Consider the following 16,791-nt stretch of genomic DNA (forward strand, 5'->3'; position numbering starts at 1 on the left):
TGATCTCTGAATGCTGATTGGCTGAAAGACATGGTACATCAGAAGTATACATGGGTATGTACAAAAAAAACAACGTTTTACTGGCCTAATTACGTTAGTAACCAATTAGCAATTGGTAGCAATTAGGCACCTTGGGGGTTTGTGGTATATGGCCAATATACCATGGCTAAGGGCTGTGTCCCGCCTCCTCATGCAAAGAACAGTCCTTCACTGTGGTATATTGCCCATACTGTATACAACACCTCCTGGCCCTTATTGCTTGAATATAGCCTGTTTCATTCAGTTATGGATTTTTTTATATGGTGAAGGAAACAAGGAAATAATATGTGCACATTGAAAAGCCACTAAATATGTACAAAATGACCCCATCAAAATGAACTCTGCAATTGGCAAATGAGCATAGGTTATCCACAGTCAGTGTTAATTTTTGGTTTGTAGCCCATGGCCACACTGCAAATCAAACAATGGAGTGCCAGTGTTTACATTGTTTATATATTGTGTTGTTTTCCCTAGTTTATGTCATAATAAAAATGTAGGATATTTTCCTTTTTTCTGTTGTCAGGTGGACGGAAAACGCTAAAGTAGGAAAATTGTGTTCATTGCAGATTCTTCTCTGCATTTCAATTGGCTTCTCAGAAGCAGGGTATCCTCAGCCACGCGCACATGCAGGGGCGAGCGCTCTAAGGATCATATCCTACACGCCCAGCACTGCAATGCTGCTACCTGGTAAAGGGCGAAAAAAATCTCCAACTCCAAGCTCCCCATGACAGTATTTAGCCAGAATGGTCAAGAAATCCGGTACAGGCGGGGTTTACCCTGGTCCAGCTGTGGAGAAAAAGCTAAAAGTCGGCTTTGTCGGGCTAGAAGCTGGGGCTAGTACGGATTTGAACAGAGATGGGGTGCTGCTCATAGCAGGTGCCGACGCCGAGGCAACAAAGCGAGGCAGCATCCTTAGCAAACAGAGATCCAGTCTCTCTGGCAAACCGAAGCCTCCAAAGAGAAATGCATTCTACAGAAGAGTGCAGAATTTTCTTTATAATGTTTTGGAGAGACCAAGAGGATGGGCATTTATTTACCACGCATACGTGTAAGTTTTTGTTTTAGGCTATTTGTTTAAATGGGTTAAAAGCAAGCCTCCAACACTCATGTCTCGGGAAGCGTGAAAGCGCCTGAATCATTGTGTATTGGTTTGTTCTTTATAAATAGGCAGAGAAGACATGTCAAGACGACTGATTCATTCAGAGGTGTAGCGGTATGGTGGTGGGGCGTGCAATCAGTCAGCATTAATATATAGCTTTGGCGCGCACATAAATCATGTTGATATCGTCATCTTCTGTTCATTTACCATGTATGTAGCCTACGAAATACACATACTTTATATGGGATGTGGTATATGCTGTTTTTTCCTTTTTTTCCACTACTTGGCATCGAGAAGTTACCTCAGACTTTATATATTGAAAATATTTTAATAGATCATTCCTGCTTCATATCAGAGCAAATAAATACCTTGGAAGTTTCATATTGAAATATGCCATCGCATATAATCTAGGGTTAGAAAACACGAAATTATAGTGTGGTTTAGGAATGTTATTCAAATTATGCAAAACTCCTTACAAAATCTTACCTGCCTGGAGTCTGACAGCGAATATTACATCAACACGAGTTGCTTCTTCCAAGTGAAGGTTCGTTTATGTTGTTGACATAGCATACTTTATCAATATAAAATACAATCAATAGGCTACCTAGGCGATCATGCTTTTAGGAACGTGGACTGTGCATTTTTACATCACAACATAAGCCTATGATGTATTGGTGTGAATTCCTTAATTCACACAGATGTCTCATGAAGAATTTTCAACGCTTTACGGTCACGACAGGATTTCCCTTTTTAACCATAGTTATTAGGTTACTCTCAGTCGATGTAATGTGATTCAGACTGAGCTAATTGAGCGTACTGCTGCAGTCCTTTCAGGGCTTTTCTCAATTCAGCACCAAAAGCAGCTGGACAGCTCCGATAGCTACTGCATTTATCTCGAAAACTACCGCATTTGTTCTGAGAGGCAAACATACAATGTAGCTAGTCTACATTAGACCTATGTTACCATACAAACCAAATGATTGCATCACGGTGTTCTTTTTATTTTTATGTCTGTTCTGATTTGTTTTTCAATGGAGTATGGATCTTTTTTTGTACCAGAGGAGAATTCTGAACATTGAGCATAAAAGGATGAGAAAGCAGCGGATCCTCGCAGACCTAGATTGTATTCATGTTGGTTCGTCTAATATATAATTTATACACTCTGTCTCTCCTTCTCCCCATCACTTACAGTACGTCCTGTTTTCTCTATAAATATCGTTGTGGGCTCAGTCAGAAACATGAGATTCCCATCCACAGGCAGTTTCAATCTCTTTTTCACATAGACGAACACGGTATGCTTTTATCAAGTAGGCCTACTTGTATCCAATAATGCTGTTTCTCTCTCGCTTTCTTCTTCACATAGAGGAACACATTATACTTTCAGTAAGAAGTGTACAGTTTCTCTTTCTCCTCCTCATAAACAAACACAGTAATAGGCTCATCAACATATTATTTCCCGGAAATGGATGACTATCTTTTGCCTAGCAAATGAATGGACGGTACTTACAACAGATCAGAATCATTCAGAGAATGCATAAAACATTGATTCGAGACAAATGAAAAGTTTTGTCACTGCTATGGGTGTTGTCACACTGGCAGAGTTGGCAAACAGGCTAGTGGGTTCAGATACATTGGCATTTTTCTCCAGTGTTGAGATTTTGAACCCGGGCTGACCTGCCTAGGCGTGAAATGGTCAATATGGAAGTTTTATTAAACAGACAAGCTCACGACAAGACACTTCAAACAACAGGCCTTTATCTAGCATAAAACCTCTATCTATTCCAAAAACAATAATTGTGAATGTACAATAGTCTTAACTGTTTTTTTGTTTCCTTGAACTTTGTGTTGCAGCTTGCACTGGTGTTACACAGACCGAACACATGTTTCCCTGACCTACCCCTTTGTGTTGCCCAAATAAACACTTATGTACTTTGTGGTTGTGGGTGGGTGGGTGGGTGTATGCGTACTGGGTGTGACCAACCCTATGTCGAGGTATGGTTTAGTTTACAGTGCTGGCTGGGAAACTGCTATGGTACCAAGGGGCTTGGAAGTCTGTCCAAGGCTGTGCTAGGTTTTCCTGGACTGTGCTAGACTGTCCAATGCTGTCCTGGGCTGTGCTAGACTGTGCTAGGCAGTCCTGGGCTGGGCTATGCTGGGCTGCACTGGGCTGTGCTGCGCTTTGTTGGACTGGGCTGCGCTAGGCTGTCCTGGGCTGGGCTGTGCTGGGCTGTGCTGTGTGTGAGGTAGTGATGCCTCCACACTCTACGGATTAACCTGAGTCATTAGGGGGGAAGATGATGACCTCACCTGAGTAGGTCTGATAAGACCCAGGCACTGCCTGCCAGACTGACAATTACATCTGACTGCCTGGAACATTAACCCCCGCCTGGGTGATAACAATGGGACAAATGGAATTCCTCCTTCAACATGAGAACAGTGATAAAGAGAGAGGAGGAAGAGAGAAGGGATTGTCTCGCAGCATTATGGAAGATGGTCAAGGGTATGGGAGGTTTTACTGCAGTCTCCGTATTCCAGACTATTGTGTCCAGCATACACCAAATTGTATTGAGAGGGAGAATGGAATCCACAATAAAAGCCTTGAGTGATATAAAGATCTGAGATGTTTTTGTATTGTTATTTTTAAAACACCCAAAAGCGATAAGGATTCTAAAATCTTTAATGGAGACTCACTTAACCCAACAATGCAATCTTTACACCGGTGCTTGGCCTAAAGATCTTGCCTTTTGTGTTTCCATGGCTTAGACCAGGGCTGATTTAGTGTCACTGGGAAGCCTCGTTATAATGTAACGAAAGTCTGATTCATTTCAGATCATTTACCTCTTCCCTCACTGACTGTAAGCTGCTCTGGATAGGAGCATCTGCTAAAATGACCAACATGTAAAAAATGATATATATATTCTTTGGAACCTGAAGGTAACATTGAGAAGGCCTAATCGCAGCTTTAGTGGTGTGAAGACAGGATGTCAACATCATCCGTCTGGCAAAAAGGCTGTAGGTCAAGTGCCTGCCTAATGAGGCTTAAAAACAGTGACTCCCATTGGCTAAGGTACTATCAGAACCAGTCAACCACCTGGACCGAAGTACAAGGGAACAGTGGTGGAAAAAGTACCCAATTGTCATACTTGAGTAAAAGTAAAGATACCTTAATATAGAACCAGGAACAGATATAGCCCTTGGTTCACTCCAGATCTGACTGCCCTTGACCAGCACAAAAACATCATGTGACGTTCTGCATTAGCATCAAATAGCCCCTGCGATATGCAACTTTTCAGGCAAGTTAAGAACCAATATACACAGGCAGTTAGGAAAGCAAAGGCTAGCTTTTTCAAACAGAAATTTGCATCCTGTTACACAAACTCCAAAAAGTTCTGAGACATTGTAAAGTCCATGGAGAGTAAGAACACCACCTCCCAGCTGCCCACTGCACTGAGGCTAGGAAACACTCTCACCACATATAAATCCACGATAATTGAATATTTCAATAAGCATTTTTCTACGGCTGGCCATGCTTTCCACCTGGCTACCCCTACCCCGGGCAACTGCCCTGCACCCCCCACAGCAACTTGCTCTTGCTGCTGATAATTCTCTGATCCACCTCTACCCAGACAACACCGTCTTGTATACTTCTAGCTCTTCTTTGGACACTGTGTTAACTAACCTCCAGACGAGCTTCAATGCCATAAAACACTCCTTCCATTGCCTCCAACTGCTCTTAATTGCAAGTAAAACTAAATGCATACTCTTCAACCGATCGCTGCCCGCACCTGCCCGCCCGTCTAGTATCACTACTCTGGACGGTTCTGTATGAGTGAAGGATGGTTTGTTACGAAATAGGAAGCCGATTCTAGATTTAATTTTGGATTGGAGATGCTTAATGTGAGTCTGTAAGGAGAGTTTACAGTCTAACCAGACAACTACAAATACCTAGGTACCTCCTTCCAGACTCACATTAAGCATCTCCAATCCAAAATTAAATTTAGAATCAGCTTCCTATTTCGCAACAAAGCATCCTTTACTCATGCTGCCGAACATACCCTCGTAAAACTGACTATCCTACCGATCCTTGACTTCGGTGATGTCATTTACAAAATAGCCTCCAACACTATACTCAACAAATTGGATGCAGTCTATCAAGGTGCCATCCGTTTTGTCACCAAAGCCCCATATACTACCCACCACTCCAACCTGTATGATCTCGTTGGCTGGCCCTCATTTATGTTTCGTTGCCAGACCCACTGGCTCCTGTTATACACTTGAGTGAAGACCCAAAAGCGGTTTAACAGAAACAGAGTTCTTTTAATGAGAAAACAGGAATGGCATAGATCCTCTTCCGACGTTGTCAATGGCACAATAGACTACCCGCAGAGAGGGTGACAAATGAAACAAAGTCCCTCTGATGAATAGCTAGAGAGTCCCCGTCTTAGCAGCAGAGGAGAATAGCTGGGTAGCGGCGACAGGCTGCAGGTCGCTCTGGGTCGGTGCGGGTCACAGAGGAACAGTGGTACCTGATCACACATAGCATCAGATGAACTGGACACAGTGCAAACGAAAGACAGTTAGAAGTGTACAGGATGCACCTGCCAGGCAGACTCCGACAGGATAGGACAAGGAGGAAGCAAACGAGACAATAGCTTGCTTCTGGCATGAGAAACACAAACGAGAATCTGACACCGAAAGTAGCAGGAACAGAGAGAGAAATAGAGACCTAATCAGAGGGAAAAAAGGGAACAGGTGGGGAAAGGGTGAACGAGGTAGTTAGGGGAGATGAGGAACAGCTGGAGAAGGAGAGAAAGAGAAGGTAACCTAATAAGACCAGCAGAGAGAGACAGAGTGAAGAGAAAGGACAGGAACAGACATAATAAGACATGACAGCTCCAGGTCATCTATAAGTCTTTGCTAGGTAAAGCACACCTTATCTCAGCTCACTGGTCACTATAGCAGCACCCACCATTAGCACACGCTCCTGCAGGTATATTTCACTGGTCACCCAAAAGCCAATTCCTCCTTTGGCTGCCTTTCCTTCCAGTTCTCTGCTGCCAATGACTGAAACGAACTGCAAAATTCACTGAAGCTGGAGACCCATATCTCCCTCACTAACTTTAAGCATCAGCTGTCAGAGCAGCTTACAGATCATTGCACCTGTACATAGCCCATCTGTAAATAGCCCACCAAACTACCTCATCACCATATTGTTATTTTTTGTTGTTGCTACTTTACACCTCAGTATCTCTACTTGCACATTCATCTTCTGCACAGCTATTACTCCAGTGTTTAATTGCTTTATTGTAATTATTTCACCACTATGGCCTATTTATTGCCTTACCTCCCTAATCTTACTTCATTTGCATACACTGTATATAGACTTTTCTATTGTACGTTTGTTTATTTCATGTGTTGTTGTTTATGTCGCACTGCTTTGCTTTATCTTGGCCAGGTCGCAGTTGTAAATGAGAACTTGTTTTCAACTGGCCTACCTGGTTAAATAAAGGTGAAATAAAAAAATATCTAGAAAATGACTCAAGTAAAAGTGAAAGTCACCCAGTAAAATAGTACTTGAGTAAAAGTCTAAAAGTATTTGGTTTGACATATACTTAAGTATCAAAAGTAAATGTAATTGCAAAAATACACTTAATTATCAAAATGAAAAGTATAAATCATTTAAAATTCCTTATATTAAGTAAACTAGACGGCACAATTTTCTAGTTTTTATGTATAGTTGGATAGCTAGTGGCACACTCCAACACTCGGACATCATTTACAAACAAAGCATGTATGCTTAGTGAGTCTGCCAGATCAGAGGCAGTAGGGAGGACCAAGAATGTTCTCTTGATAAGTGTGTGAATTTGACCATTTTCCTGTACTGCTAAGCATTCAAAATGTTACAAGTACTTTTTGTTGTCAGGGAACATTTATGTAGAAAAAAGTAAAGGACACATACCCCCAAAAACTACTTAGGTAGTACTTTAAAGTGTTTTATTAAATAATTTACACCACTGCAAGGGAGATGCATTATGTTACAAGTGGTAGTGTGGTAATCTAGTTCCCAGACACTTCCCCTCAATGCTTTGTCCAATAGCCTGTGGATGAGGGTTGTAGTGTGGTAATCTAGTTCCCAGACACTTCCGCCCAGTGCTTTGCCTAATAGCCTGTGGATGAGGGTTGTAGTGTAGCAACACTTTACTGAAAGCCAACCGGTATAATGTATTTCAGACTTTCTAATTAAGCGATAAGTCACAAGGGGGTGTGGTACATGGCCAATATACCATGGCTAAGGGCTGTTCTTAGGCACGAAGCAACGCTGTGTGGTATATTGGCCATATTCCACAAACCCCTGAGGTGCCTTATTGCTATTATAAACTGGTTACCAACGTAATTAGAGCAGTGCAAATAAATGTTTTGTCATACCCACGGTATATGGTCTGGTATATGGGTGGCAGGGTAGCCTAGTGGTCAGAGCGTTGGACTAGTAACCGGAAGGTTGCAAGTTCAAATCCCCGAGCTGACAAGGTACAAATCTGTCGTTCTGCCCCTGAACAGGCAGTTAACCCACTGTTCCTAGGCCGTCATTGAAAATAAGAATTTGTTTTTAACTGACTTGCCTAGTTAAATAAAGGTAAAAAAAATATATATATATATATATATATATATATATATATATATATATATATATATACTACAGTTTTCAGCCAATCAGCAATCAGGGCTCGAACCACCCAGAATATAATATAATGATCCTGACTATATATTGGCCATTTTGAGTCAGTTGAAAATGTCCTACATAGAGAGACACAGCATATTATAAGCCTTATTATAATACATTATAAAGGCTCATGAAGGCTTATAACAAGTTCTAAAGGATTATAGCTGAAAGGCCTTAAGTAAGTCCCACTGGTAGTTTTACAGTATATTTTATTCTATAGTTGTCTGTGTGTGTTTGAACTATGTACGAAGTTGTACATCTATGGGTGTGCACCTGTACTGACATACAGTACATGTGTCTGGGTGCCTGGCACTGCATAGGTGTGTTCAGTGGCTTGGACTGGTCAATTTGGTGGAGGTTTATGGCTAAGCTGTGTGCAAACAAGACACGCTGCCCTGCTCGAATGACATCTTCATGTCTGCCCCTCAGAGCCGCCGGTCACTCCTCACAGATAGGCCATCAATTGTTCCATTGAGGAACCTATCCAGTGTTGTGCGATAAACACAACGCTAACGAGGTTGAGAAGACGCTAGACGAGGCGAGAAGATGCTAGACGAGGCGACATTAGATGAGGCGAGAAGACGCGTGACGCTAGACGAGGCGAGACGCTAGACGAGGCAAGACACTGGACGAGGCAATAACACATTAGACGAGGCGAGAAGACGCTAGACGAGGTGAGAAGACGCTAGATGAGGCAAGAAGACTCTAGACGAGGCGAGAAGATGCTAGACGAAGCGAGATGTGAGACGAGGCGAGACGAGACGAGGCGAGAAGATATTAGACGAGGCGAGAAGACGCTAGACGAGACGAGAAGATGCTAGACGACGCTAGGCGAGAAGACGCTAGACGAGAAGACGCTAGACGAGGCGAGAAGACATTAGACGACGCGAGACGCTAGACAGGGCAAGAAGACACTAGACGAATCGAGAAGACACTAGACGAGGCGAGAAGACGTTAGGCGAGAAGACGTTAGACGAGGCGAGAAGATGTTAGACGAGGCGAGAAGACGCTAGACGAGAAGACGTTAGACGAGTCGAGAAGACACTAGACGAGGCGAGAAGACGTTAGGCGAGAAGACGTTAGATGAGGCGAGAAGACATTAGACGAGGCGAGAAGACGCTAGACGAGGCGAGAAGATGCTAGACGAGAAGACGCTAGACGAGGCGAGAAGACACTAGACGAGGCGAGAAGACACTAGACGAGGCGAGAAGACGCTAGACGAAGCGAGAAGACGAGACTGTGATGGAGAAAAGGGTGGCCGGCTTCTGAGTAGTTTCCCCCATTACTGTTCGGTTTCATAAAACCATTCAGAGAGTTCAGAATCCCTAAAGATGGAATAAGCCTATGCTGACTTGGTGGGTTTTGTGTTACGCTGGTTGGGAATGTGGTCGTTAGGTGCTATGGTAACCCTGACTGCATTTACATGGAGTGTTCAAATTGAAGGCTTGAAGGAAAGTCTAAAAATTGATAGCAAGTTATTCAGAAGGCCAATATGTGTTATTAATTGAAAATAGGCCTACGCTACCACTGCCAGTGTCAAGCCATTATGCTGATCTAGGGTCAGGTCCCCATTCTTTTTCATTCTGACTTTAAAAGGCATAAAAGATCCTAGATCAGCAGTCCTACTCTGAGACACTATGATTACAGGCCTTGGGGCCCTCGATTTCTACCCTTATCGTCCTTTTCTAGTCCAAGATGCCGCTGTATCCTTAAAAGACTTCTGCGGATGTATTCTAGGCCAGCTTGTGCTAAGATAGGCTGTAATTACACATCCTATTTGGAGACTAATACTACATGATGCATACATGCAAAACTTGTGGTTCTCTCATCTGATGTAAAACAGGCTAAAAATAACTCTGAGTGACGATAGTGCTCAATCGTCGTGACTTGTTTCCTCCGAGAATACGTCTGGCCTTGCAACTCATTCTTTAGACCACTGGTTCCTAACCTTTTTTTGAACCGTGGTACACTTTGATTTGATAGAAAATTCTGTGGCACACCTAAACCTTTCCTTATGTTTTTAGTGGCAATGACCCTCATCTGATCTATACTGAAAATTATATATTTTTTTATTTTATCTGTGAAAGAGTGTCCAGCAAATCTCTGATAGAAATAAAAATGTATAGTTCTGGTAAAATAGGTCTCAGAGGACAGACAGTGTGGTAAGTTGAGAGACATTTTTTACATTCAGCATCACTCCATCAAGGGAATTACAGTGCCTTGCGAAAGTATTCGGCCCCCTTGAACTTTGCGACCTTTTGCCACATTTCAGGCTTCAAACATAAAGATATAAAACTGTATTTTTTTGTGAAGAATCAACAACAAGTGGGACACAATCATGAAGTGGAACGACATTTATTGGATATTTCAAACTTTTTTAACAAATCAAAAACTGAAAAATTGGGCGTGCAAAATTATTCAGCCCCTTTACTTTCAGAGCAGCAAACTCTCTCCAGAAGTTCAGTGAGGATCTCTGAACGATCCAATGTTGACCTAAATGACTAATGATGATAAATACAATCCACCTGTGTGTAATCAAGTCTCCGTATAAATGCACCTGCACTGTGATAGTCTCAGAGGTCCGTTAAAAGCGCAGAGAGCATCATGAATCAAATCAAATCAAATTTTATTTGTCACATACACATGGTTAGCAGATGTTAATGCGAGTGTAGCGAAATGCTTGTGCTTCTAGTTCCGACAATGCAGTAATAACCAACAAGTAATCTAACTAACAATTCCTAAACTACTGTCTTATACACAGTGTAAGGGGATAAAGAATATGTACATAAGGATATATGAATGAGTGATGGTACAGAGCAGCATAGGCAAGATACAGTAGATGGTATCGAGTACAGTATATACATATGAGATGAGTATGTAAACAAAGTGGCATAGTTAAAGTGGCTAGTGATACATGTATTACATAAGGATGCAGTCGATGATATAGAGTACAGTATATACGTATGCATATGAGATGAATAATGTAAGGTAAGTAACATTATATAAGGTAGCATTGTTTAAAGTGGCTAGTGATATATTTACATCATTTCCCATCAATTCCCATTATTAAAGTGGCTGGAGTTGTGTCAGTGTGTTGGCATCAGCCACTCAATGTTAGTGGTGGCTGTTTAACAGTCTGATGGCCTTGAGATAGAAGCTGTTTTTCAGTCTCTTGGTCCCAGCTTTGATGCACCTGTACTGACCTTGCCTTCTGGATGATAGCGGGGTGAACAGGCAGTGGCTCGGGTGGTTGATGTCCTTGATGATCTTTATGGCCTTCCTGTAACATCGGGTGGTGTAGGTGTCCTGGAGGGCAGGTAGTTTGCCCCCGGTGATGCGTTGTGCAGACCACACTACCCTCTGGAGAGCCTTACGGTTGAGGGCGGAGCAGTTGCCGTACCAGGTGGTGATACAGTCCGCCAGGATACTCTCGATTGTGCATCTGTAGAAGTTTGTGAGTGCATTTGGTGACAAGCCAAATTTTTTCAGCCTCCTGAGGTTGAAGAGGCGCTGCTGCGCCTTCTTCACGATGCTGTCTGTGTGAGTGGACCAATTCAGTTTGTCTGTGATGTGTATGCCGAGGAACTTAAAACTTGCTACTCTCTCCACTACTGTTCCATCGATGTGGATAGGGGGGTGTTCCCTCTGCTGTTTCCTGAAGTCCACAATCATCTCCTTAGTTTTGTTGACGTTGAGTGTGAGGTTATTTTCCTGACACCACACTCAGAGGGCCCTCACCTCCTCCCTGTAGGCCGTCTCGTCGTTGTTGGTAATCAAGCCTACCACTGTTGTGTCGTCCGCAAACTTGATGATTGAGTTGGAGGCGTGCGTGACCACGCAGTCGTGGGTGAACAGGGAGTACAGGAGAGGGCTCAGAACGCACCCTTGTGGGGCCCCAGTGTTGAGGATCAGCGGGGAGGAGATGTTGTTACCTACCCTCACCACCTGGGGGCGGCCCGTCAGGAAGTCCAGTACCCAGTTGCACAGGACGGGGTCGAGACCCAGGGTTTCGAGCTTGGAGGGTACTATGGTGTTGAATGCCGAGCTGTAGTCGATGAACAGCATTCTCACATAGGTATTCCTCTTGTCCAGATGGGTTAGCGCAGTGTGCAGTGTGGTTGAGATTGCATCGTCTGTGGACCTATTTGAGCGGTAAGCAAATTGGAGTGGGTCTAGGGTGTCAGGTAGGGTGGAGGTGATATGGTCCTTGACTAGTCTCTCAAAGCACTTCATGATGACGGAAGTGAGTGCTACGGGGCGGTAGTCGTTTAGCTCAGTTACCTTAGCTTTCTTGGGAACAGGAACAATGGTGGCCCTCTTGAAGCATGTGGGAACAGCAGACTGGTATAGGGATTGATTGAATATGTCCGTAAACACACCAGCCAGCTGGTCTGCGCATGCTCTGAGGGCGCGGCTGGGGATGCCGTCTGGGCCTGCAGCCTTGCGAGGGTAAACACGTTTAAATGTTTTACTCAACACGGCTGCAGTGAAGGAGAGACCGCATTTTTCCGTTGCAGGCAGTGTCAGTGGCACTGTATTGTCCTCAAAGCGGGCAAAAAAGTTATTTAGTCTGCCTGGGAGCAAGACATCCTGGTCCGTGACTGGGTTGGATTTCTTCCTGTAGTCCGTGATTGACTGTAGACCCTGCCACATGCCTCTTGTGTCTGAGCCGTTGAATTGGGATTGTACTTTGTCTCTGTACTGACGCTTAGCTTGTTTGATAGCCTTACGGAGGGAATAGCTGCATTGTTTGTATTCAGTCATGTTACCAGACACCTTGCCCTGATTGAAAGCAGTGGTTCTCGCTTTCAGTTTCACGCGAATGCTGCCACCAATCCAAGGTTTCTGGTTAGGGAATGTTTTAATCGTTGCTATGGGAACGACATCTTCAACGCACGTTCTAATGAACTCGCACACCGAATCAGCGTATTCGTCAATGTTGTTATCTGACGCAATACGAAACATGTCCCAGTCCACGTGATGGAAGCAGTCTTGGAGTGTGGAGTCAGCTTGGTCGGACCAGCGTTGGACAGACCTCAGCGTGGGAGCTTCTTTTTTTAGCTTTTGTCTGTAGGCAGGTATCAGCAAAATGGAGTCGTGGTCAGCTTTTCCGAAAGGGGGGCTGGGCAGGGCCTTATATGCGTCGCGGAAGTTAGAGTAACAGTGATCCAAGGTTTTTCCGCCCCTGGTTGCGCAATCGATATGCTGATAAAATTTAGGGAGTCTTGTTTTCAGATTAGCCTTGTTAAAATCCCCAACAACAATGAATGCAGCCTCCGGATAAATGGTTTCCAGTTTGCAAAGAGTTAAACAAAGTTCGTTCAGAGCCATCGATGTGTCTGCTTGGGGGGGGATATATACGGATGTGATTATAATCGAAGAGAATTCTCTTGGTAGATAATGCGGTCTACATTTGATTGTGAGGAATTCTAAATCATGTGAACAGAAGGATTTGAGTTCCTGTATGTTTCTTTCATCGCACCATGCCTCGTTAGCCATAAGGCATACACCCCCACCCCTCTTCTTACCAGAAAGGTGTTTGTTTCTGTCGGCGCGATGCGTGGAGAAACCCGTTGGCTGCACCGCTTCGGATAGCGTCTCTCCAGTGAGCCATGTTTCCGTGAAGCACAGAACGTTACAGTCTCTGATGTCCCTCTGGAATGCTACCCTTGCTCGGATTTCATCAACCTTGTTGTCAAGAGACTGGACATTGGCAAGAAGAATGCTAGGAAGTGGGGCATGATGTGCCCGTCTCCGTAGTCTGACCAGAAGTCCGCCACGTTTCCCTCTTTTTCGGAGTCGTTTTTTGGGTCGCTGCATGCGATCCATTCCGTTGTCCTGTTTGTAAGGCAGAACACAGGATCCGCGTCGCGAAAAACATATTCTTGGTCGTACTGATGGTGAGTTGACGCTGATCTTATATACAGTAGTTCTTCTCGACTGTATGTAATGAAACCTAAGATGACCCGGGGTACTAATGTAAGAAATAACACGTAAAAAAAACAAAAAACTGCATAGTTTCCTAGGAACGCGAAGCGAGGCGGCCATCTCTGTCGGCGCCGGAAGTAAGTATAACAAGGAACACACCAGGCAGGTCCGAGATACTGTTGTGAAGAAGTTTAAAGCCGGATTTGGATACAAAAAGATTTCCCAAGCTTTAAACATCCCAAGGAGCACTGTGCAAGCGATAATATTGAAATGGAAGGAGTATCAGACCACTGCAAATCTACCAAGACCTGGCCGTCCCTCTAAACTCTCAGCTCATACAAGGAGAAGACTGATCAGAGATGCAGCCAAGAGGCCCATGATCACTCTGGATGAACTGCAGAGATCTACAGCTGAGGTGGGAGACTCTGTCCAAAGGACAACAATCAGTCGTATATTGCACAAATCTGGCCTTTATGGAAGAGTGGCAAGAAGAAAGCCATTTCTTAAAGATATCCATAAAAAGTGTCGTTTAAAGTTTGCCACAAGCCACCTGGGAGACACACCAAACATGTGGAAGAAGGTGCTCTGGTCAGATGAAACCAAAATTGAACTTTTTGGCAACAATGCAAAACATTATGTTTGGCGTAAAAGCAACACAGCTCATCACCCTGAACACAGCATCCCCACTGTCAAACATGGTGGTGGCAGCATCATGGTTTGGGCCTGCTTTTCTTCAGCAGGGACAGGGAAGATGGTTAAAATTGATGGGAAGATGGATGGAGCCAAATACAGGACCATTCTGGAAGAAAACCTGATGGAGTCTGCAAAAGACCTGAGACTGGGACGGAGATTTGTCTTCCAACAAGACAATGATATAAAGCAAAATCTACAATGGAATGGTTCAAAAATAAACATATCCGGTGTTAGAATGGCCAAGTCAAAGTCCAGACCTGAATCCAATCGAGAATCTGTGGAAATAACTGAAAACTGCTGTTCACAAATGCTCTCCATCCAACCTCACTGAGCTCGAGCTGTTTTGCAAGGAGGAATTGGAAAATTTTTCAGTCTCTCGATGTGCAAAACTGATAGAGACATACCCCAAGCGACTTACAGCTGTAATCGCAGCAAAAGGTGGCGCTACAAAGTATTAACTTAAGGGGGCTGAATAATTTTGCACGCCCATTTTTTCAGTTTTTGATTTGTTAAAAAAGTTTGAAATATCCAATAAATGTCGTTTTACTTCATGATTGTGTCCCACTTGTTGTTGATTCTTCACAAAAAAATACAGTTTTATATCTTTATGTTTGAAGCCTGAAATGTGGAAAAGGTCGCAAAGTTCAAGGGGGCCGAATACTTTCGCAAGGCAATGTATATATTGAACAAAAATTTAAACGCAACATGCAACAATTTCAATGATTTTGCTAAATTACAGTTCATTTAAGTAAATCAGTCAATTTAAATACATATATTAGGCTCTAATCTATGGATTTTACATGACTGGGCAGGGGCACAGCCATAGGTGGGCACAGCCATAGGTGGGCCATAGGTGAGCATAGGCCCACCCACTGGGGAGCCAGTCCCAGCCAATCAGAATGAATTTTTCCTCACAAAAGGGATTTATTGCAGACAGAAATACTCCTCAGTTTCATCAGCTGTCCAAATGGCTGATCTCAGATGATCCGGCAGGTGAAGAAGCCAGATTTGGAGGTCCTGGGCTGGCGTGGTTACACGTGGTCTGCGGTTGTGAGGCCGGTTGGACATACTGCCAAATTCTCTAAAATGGCTTATGGTCCATTCTCTGGCAACAGCTCTGGTGAAAATTCCTCCAATCAGCATGCCATTTGCACGCTATCTCAAAACTTGAGACATCTGTGGCATTGTGTTGTGTGACAAACCTGCACATTTTAAAGTGGCCTTTTATTGTCCACCAGCACAAGGTGCACCTGTGTAATGATCATGCTGTTTAATCAGCTTCTTGATATGCCACACCTGTCAGATGGATGGATAATCTTGGCAAATGGGAAATGTTCACTAAGAGGGATTTCTGCACAAAATTTTAGATAAATACGGTTTCTGTGCGTATGGAACATTTCTGGAATCTTTTATTTCAGCTCATGACCAACACTTTCCGTGTTGTGTTTATATTTTTGTTCAGTATAGTATCCTTCCTTTAACAAAGATATATACATATATTTCAGCATGTTGTGTATTCCTGGAAATAATCAGAATTCATGTAAACGTTAGTTTTAGAAACATAGCTTGTCCAAAAGAAAGTGTTCTCTTGGCACAAACAACTGACTCTATTAAAACCATGACTATCTTTACTTCCTTAATGCAATTCAACATGATCAATGTTTTAATCATTTTAATAATATTTTAACACATCTGTAACACCTTTAAAAACATAGGACCTTTAAAAACATATAAAAACATTTAACATAGGACAGGCCCTGTTGTTACCTTATCTTCCAGTGATAATGCCTTGCATTACGCCTGGGATGAAAACGTTTACATTTTCTCAACTTATAAGCATCATGAAATCAATAATTTGCTAACATTGGATAACATTCATATACTGTCCATCTCTGAAACTTACTTAGATAATTCCTTTGATGATACAGCAGTAGCAATATAGGGATATATGATTTCCGGAAGAAACAGGAATGCCTATGGGGGAGGTGTTGTTACTGTATATGTTCAGAGCTATTATCTTGTATATTATAGAGGATCTCATGTCAAATGTTGTTGAAGTGTTGTGGTTGAAAGTTAATCTAAAGCCTATTCTTTTGGGGTGCTGCTATAGTCTACCAATGGCTAACAGTCAGTATTTGGATAATTTGTGTGCAATTCTCGATAATGTGTTTGATGTGAACAAAGAGGTCTATTTTCTGGGTGACTTTAACATTTAAAAAATTATTATTATTTTTTAATTTTTTACCTTTATTTAACCAGGCAAGTCAGTTAAGAACAAATTCTTATTTTCAATGACGGCCTAGGAACAGTG

General features: G+C 43.0%; 1 protein-coding gene across 1 annotated transcript in view; it reads left to right on the plus strand.

Moving 5' to 3' along the window:
* Positions 1 to 782: 782 nt before the first annotated feature.
* LOC135541003 (potassium voltage-gated channel subfamily KQT member 2-like) overlaps positions 783 to 16,791 on the plus strand; it is a 66,020-nt gene continuing 50,011 nt past the window's right edge. Inside the window, 1 exon segment of the mRNA XM_064967150.1 lies at positions 783 to 1,087. Within this exon segment, the coding sequence (XP_064823222.1) occupies positions 783 to 1,087 (305 nt within the window).

This window comes from Oncorhynchus masou, chromosome 6 (assembly GCF_036934945.1).
Source record: "Oncorhynchus masou masou isolate Uvic2021 chromosome 6, UVic_Omas_1.1, whole genome shotgun sequence".
NCBI classification, from domain to species: domain Eukaryota; kingdom Metazoa; phylum Chordata; class Actinopteri; order Salmoniformes; family Salmonidae; genus Oncorhynchus; species Oncorhynchus masou.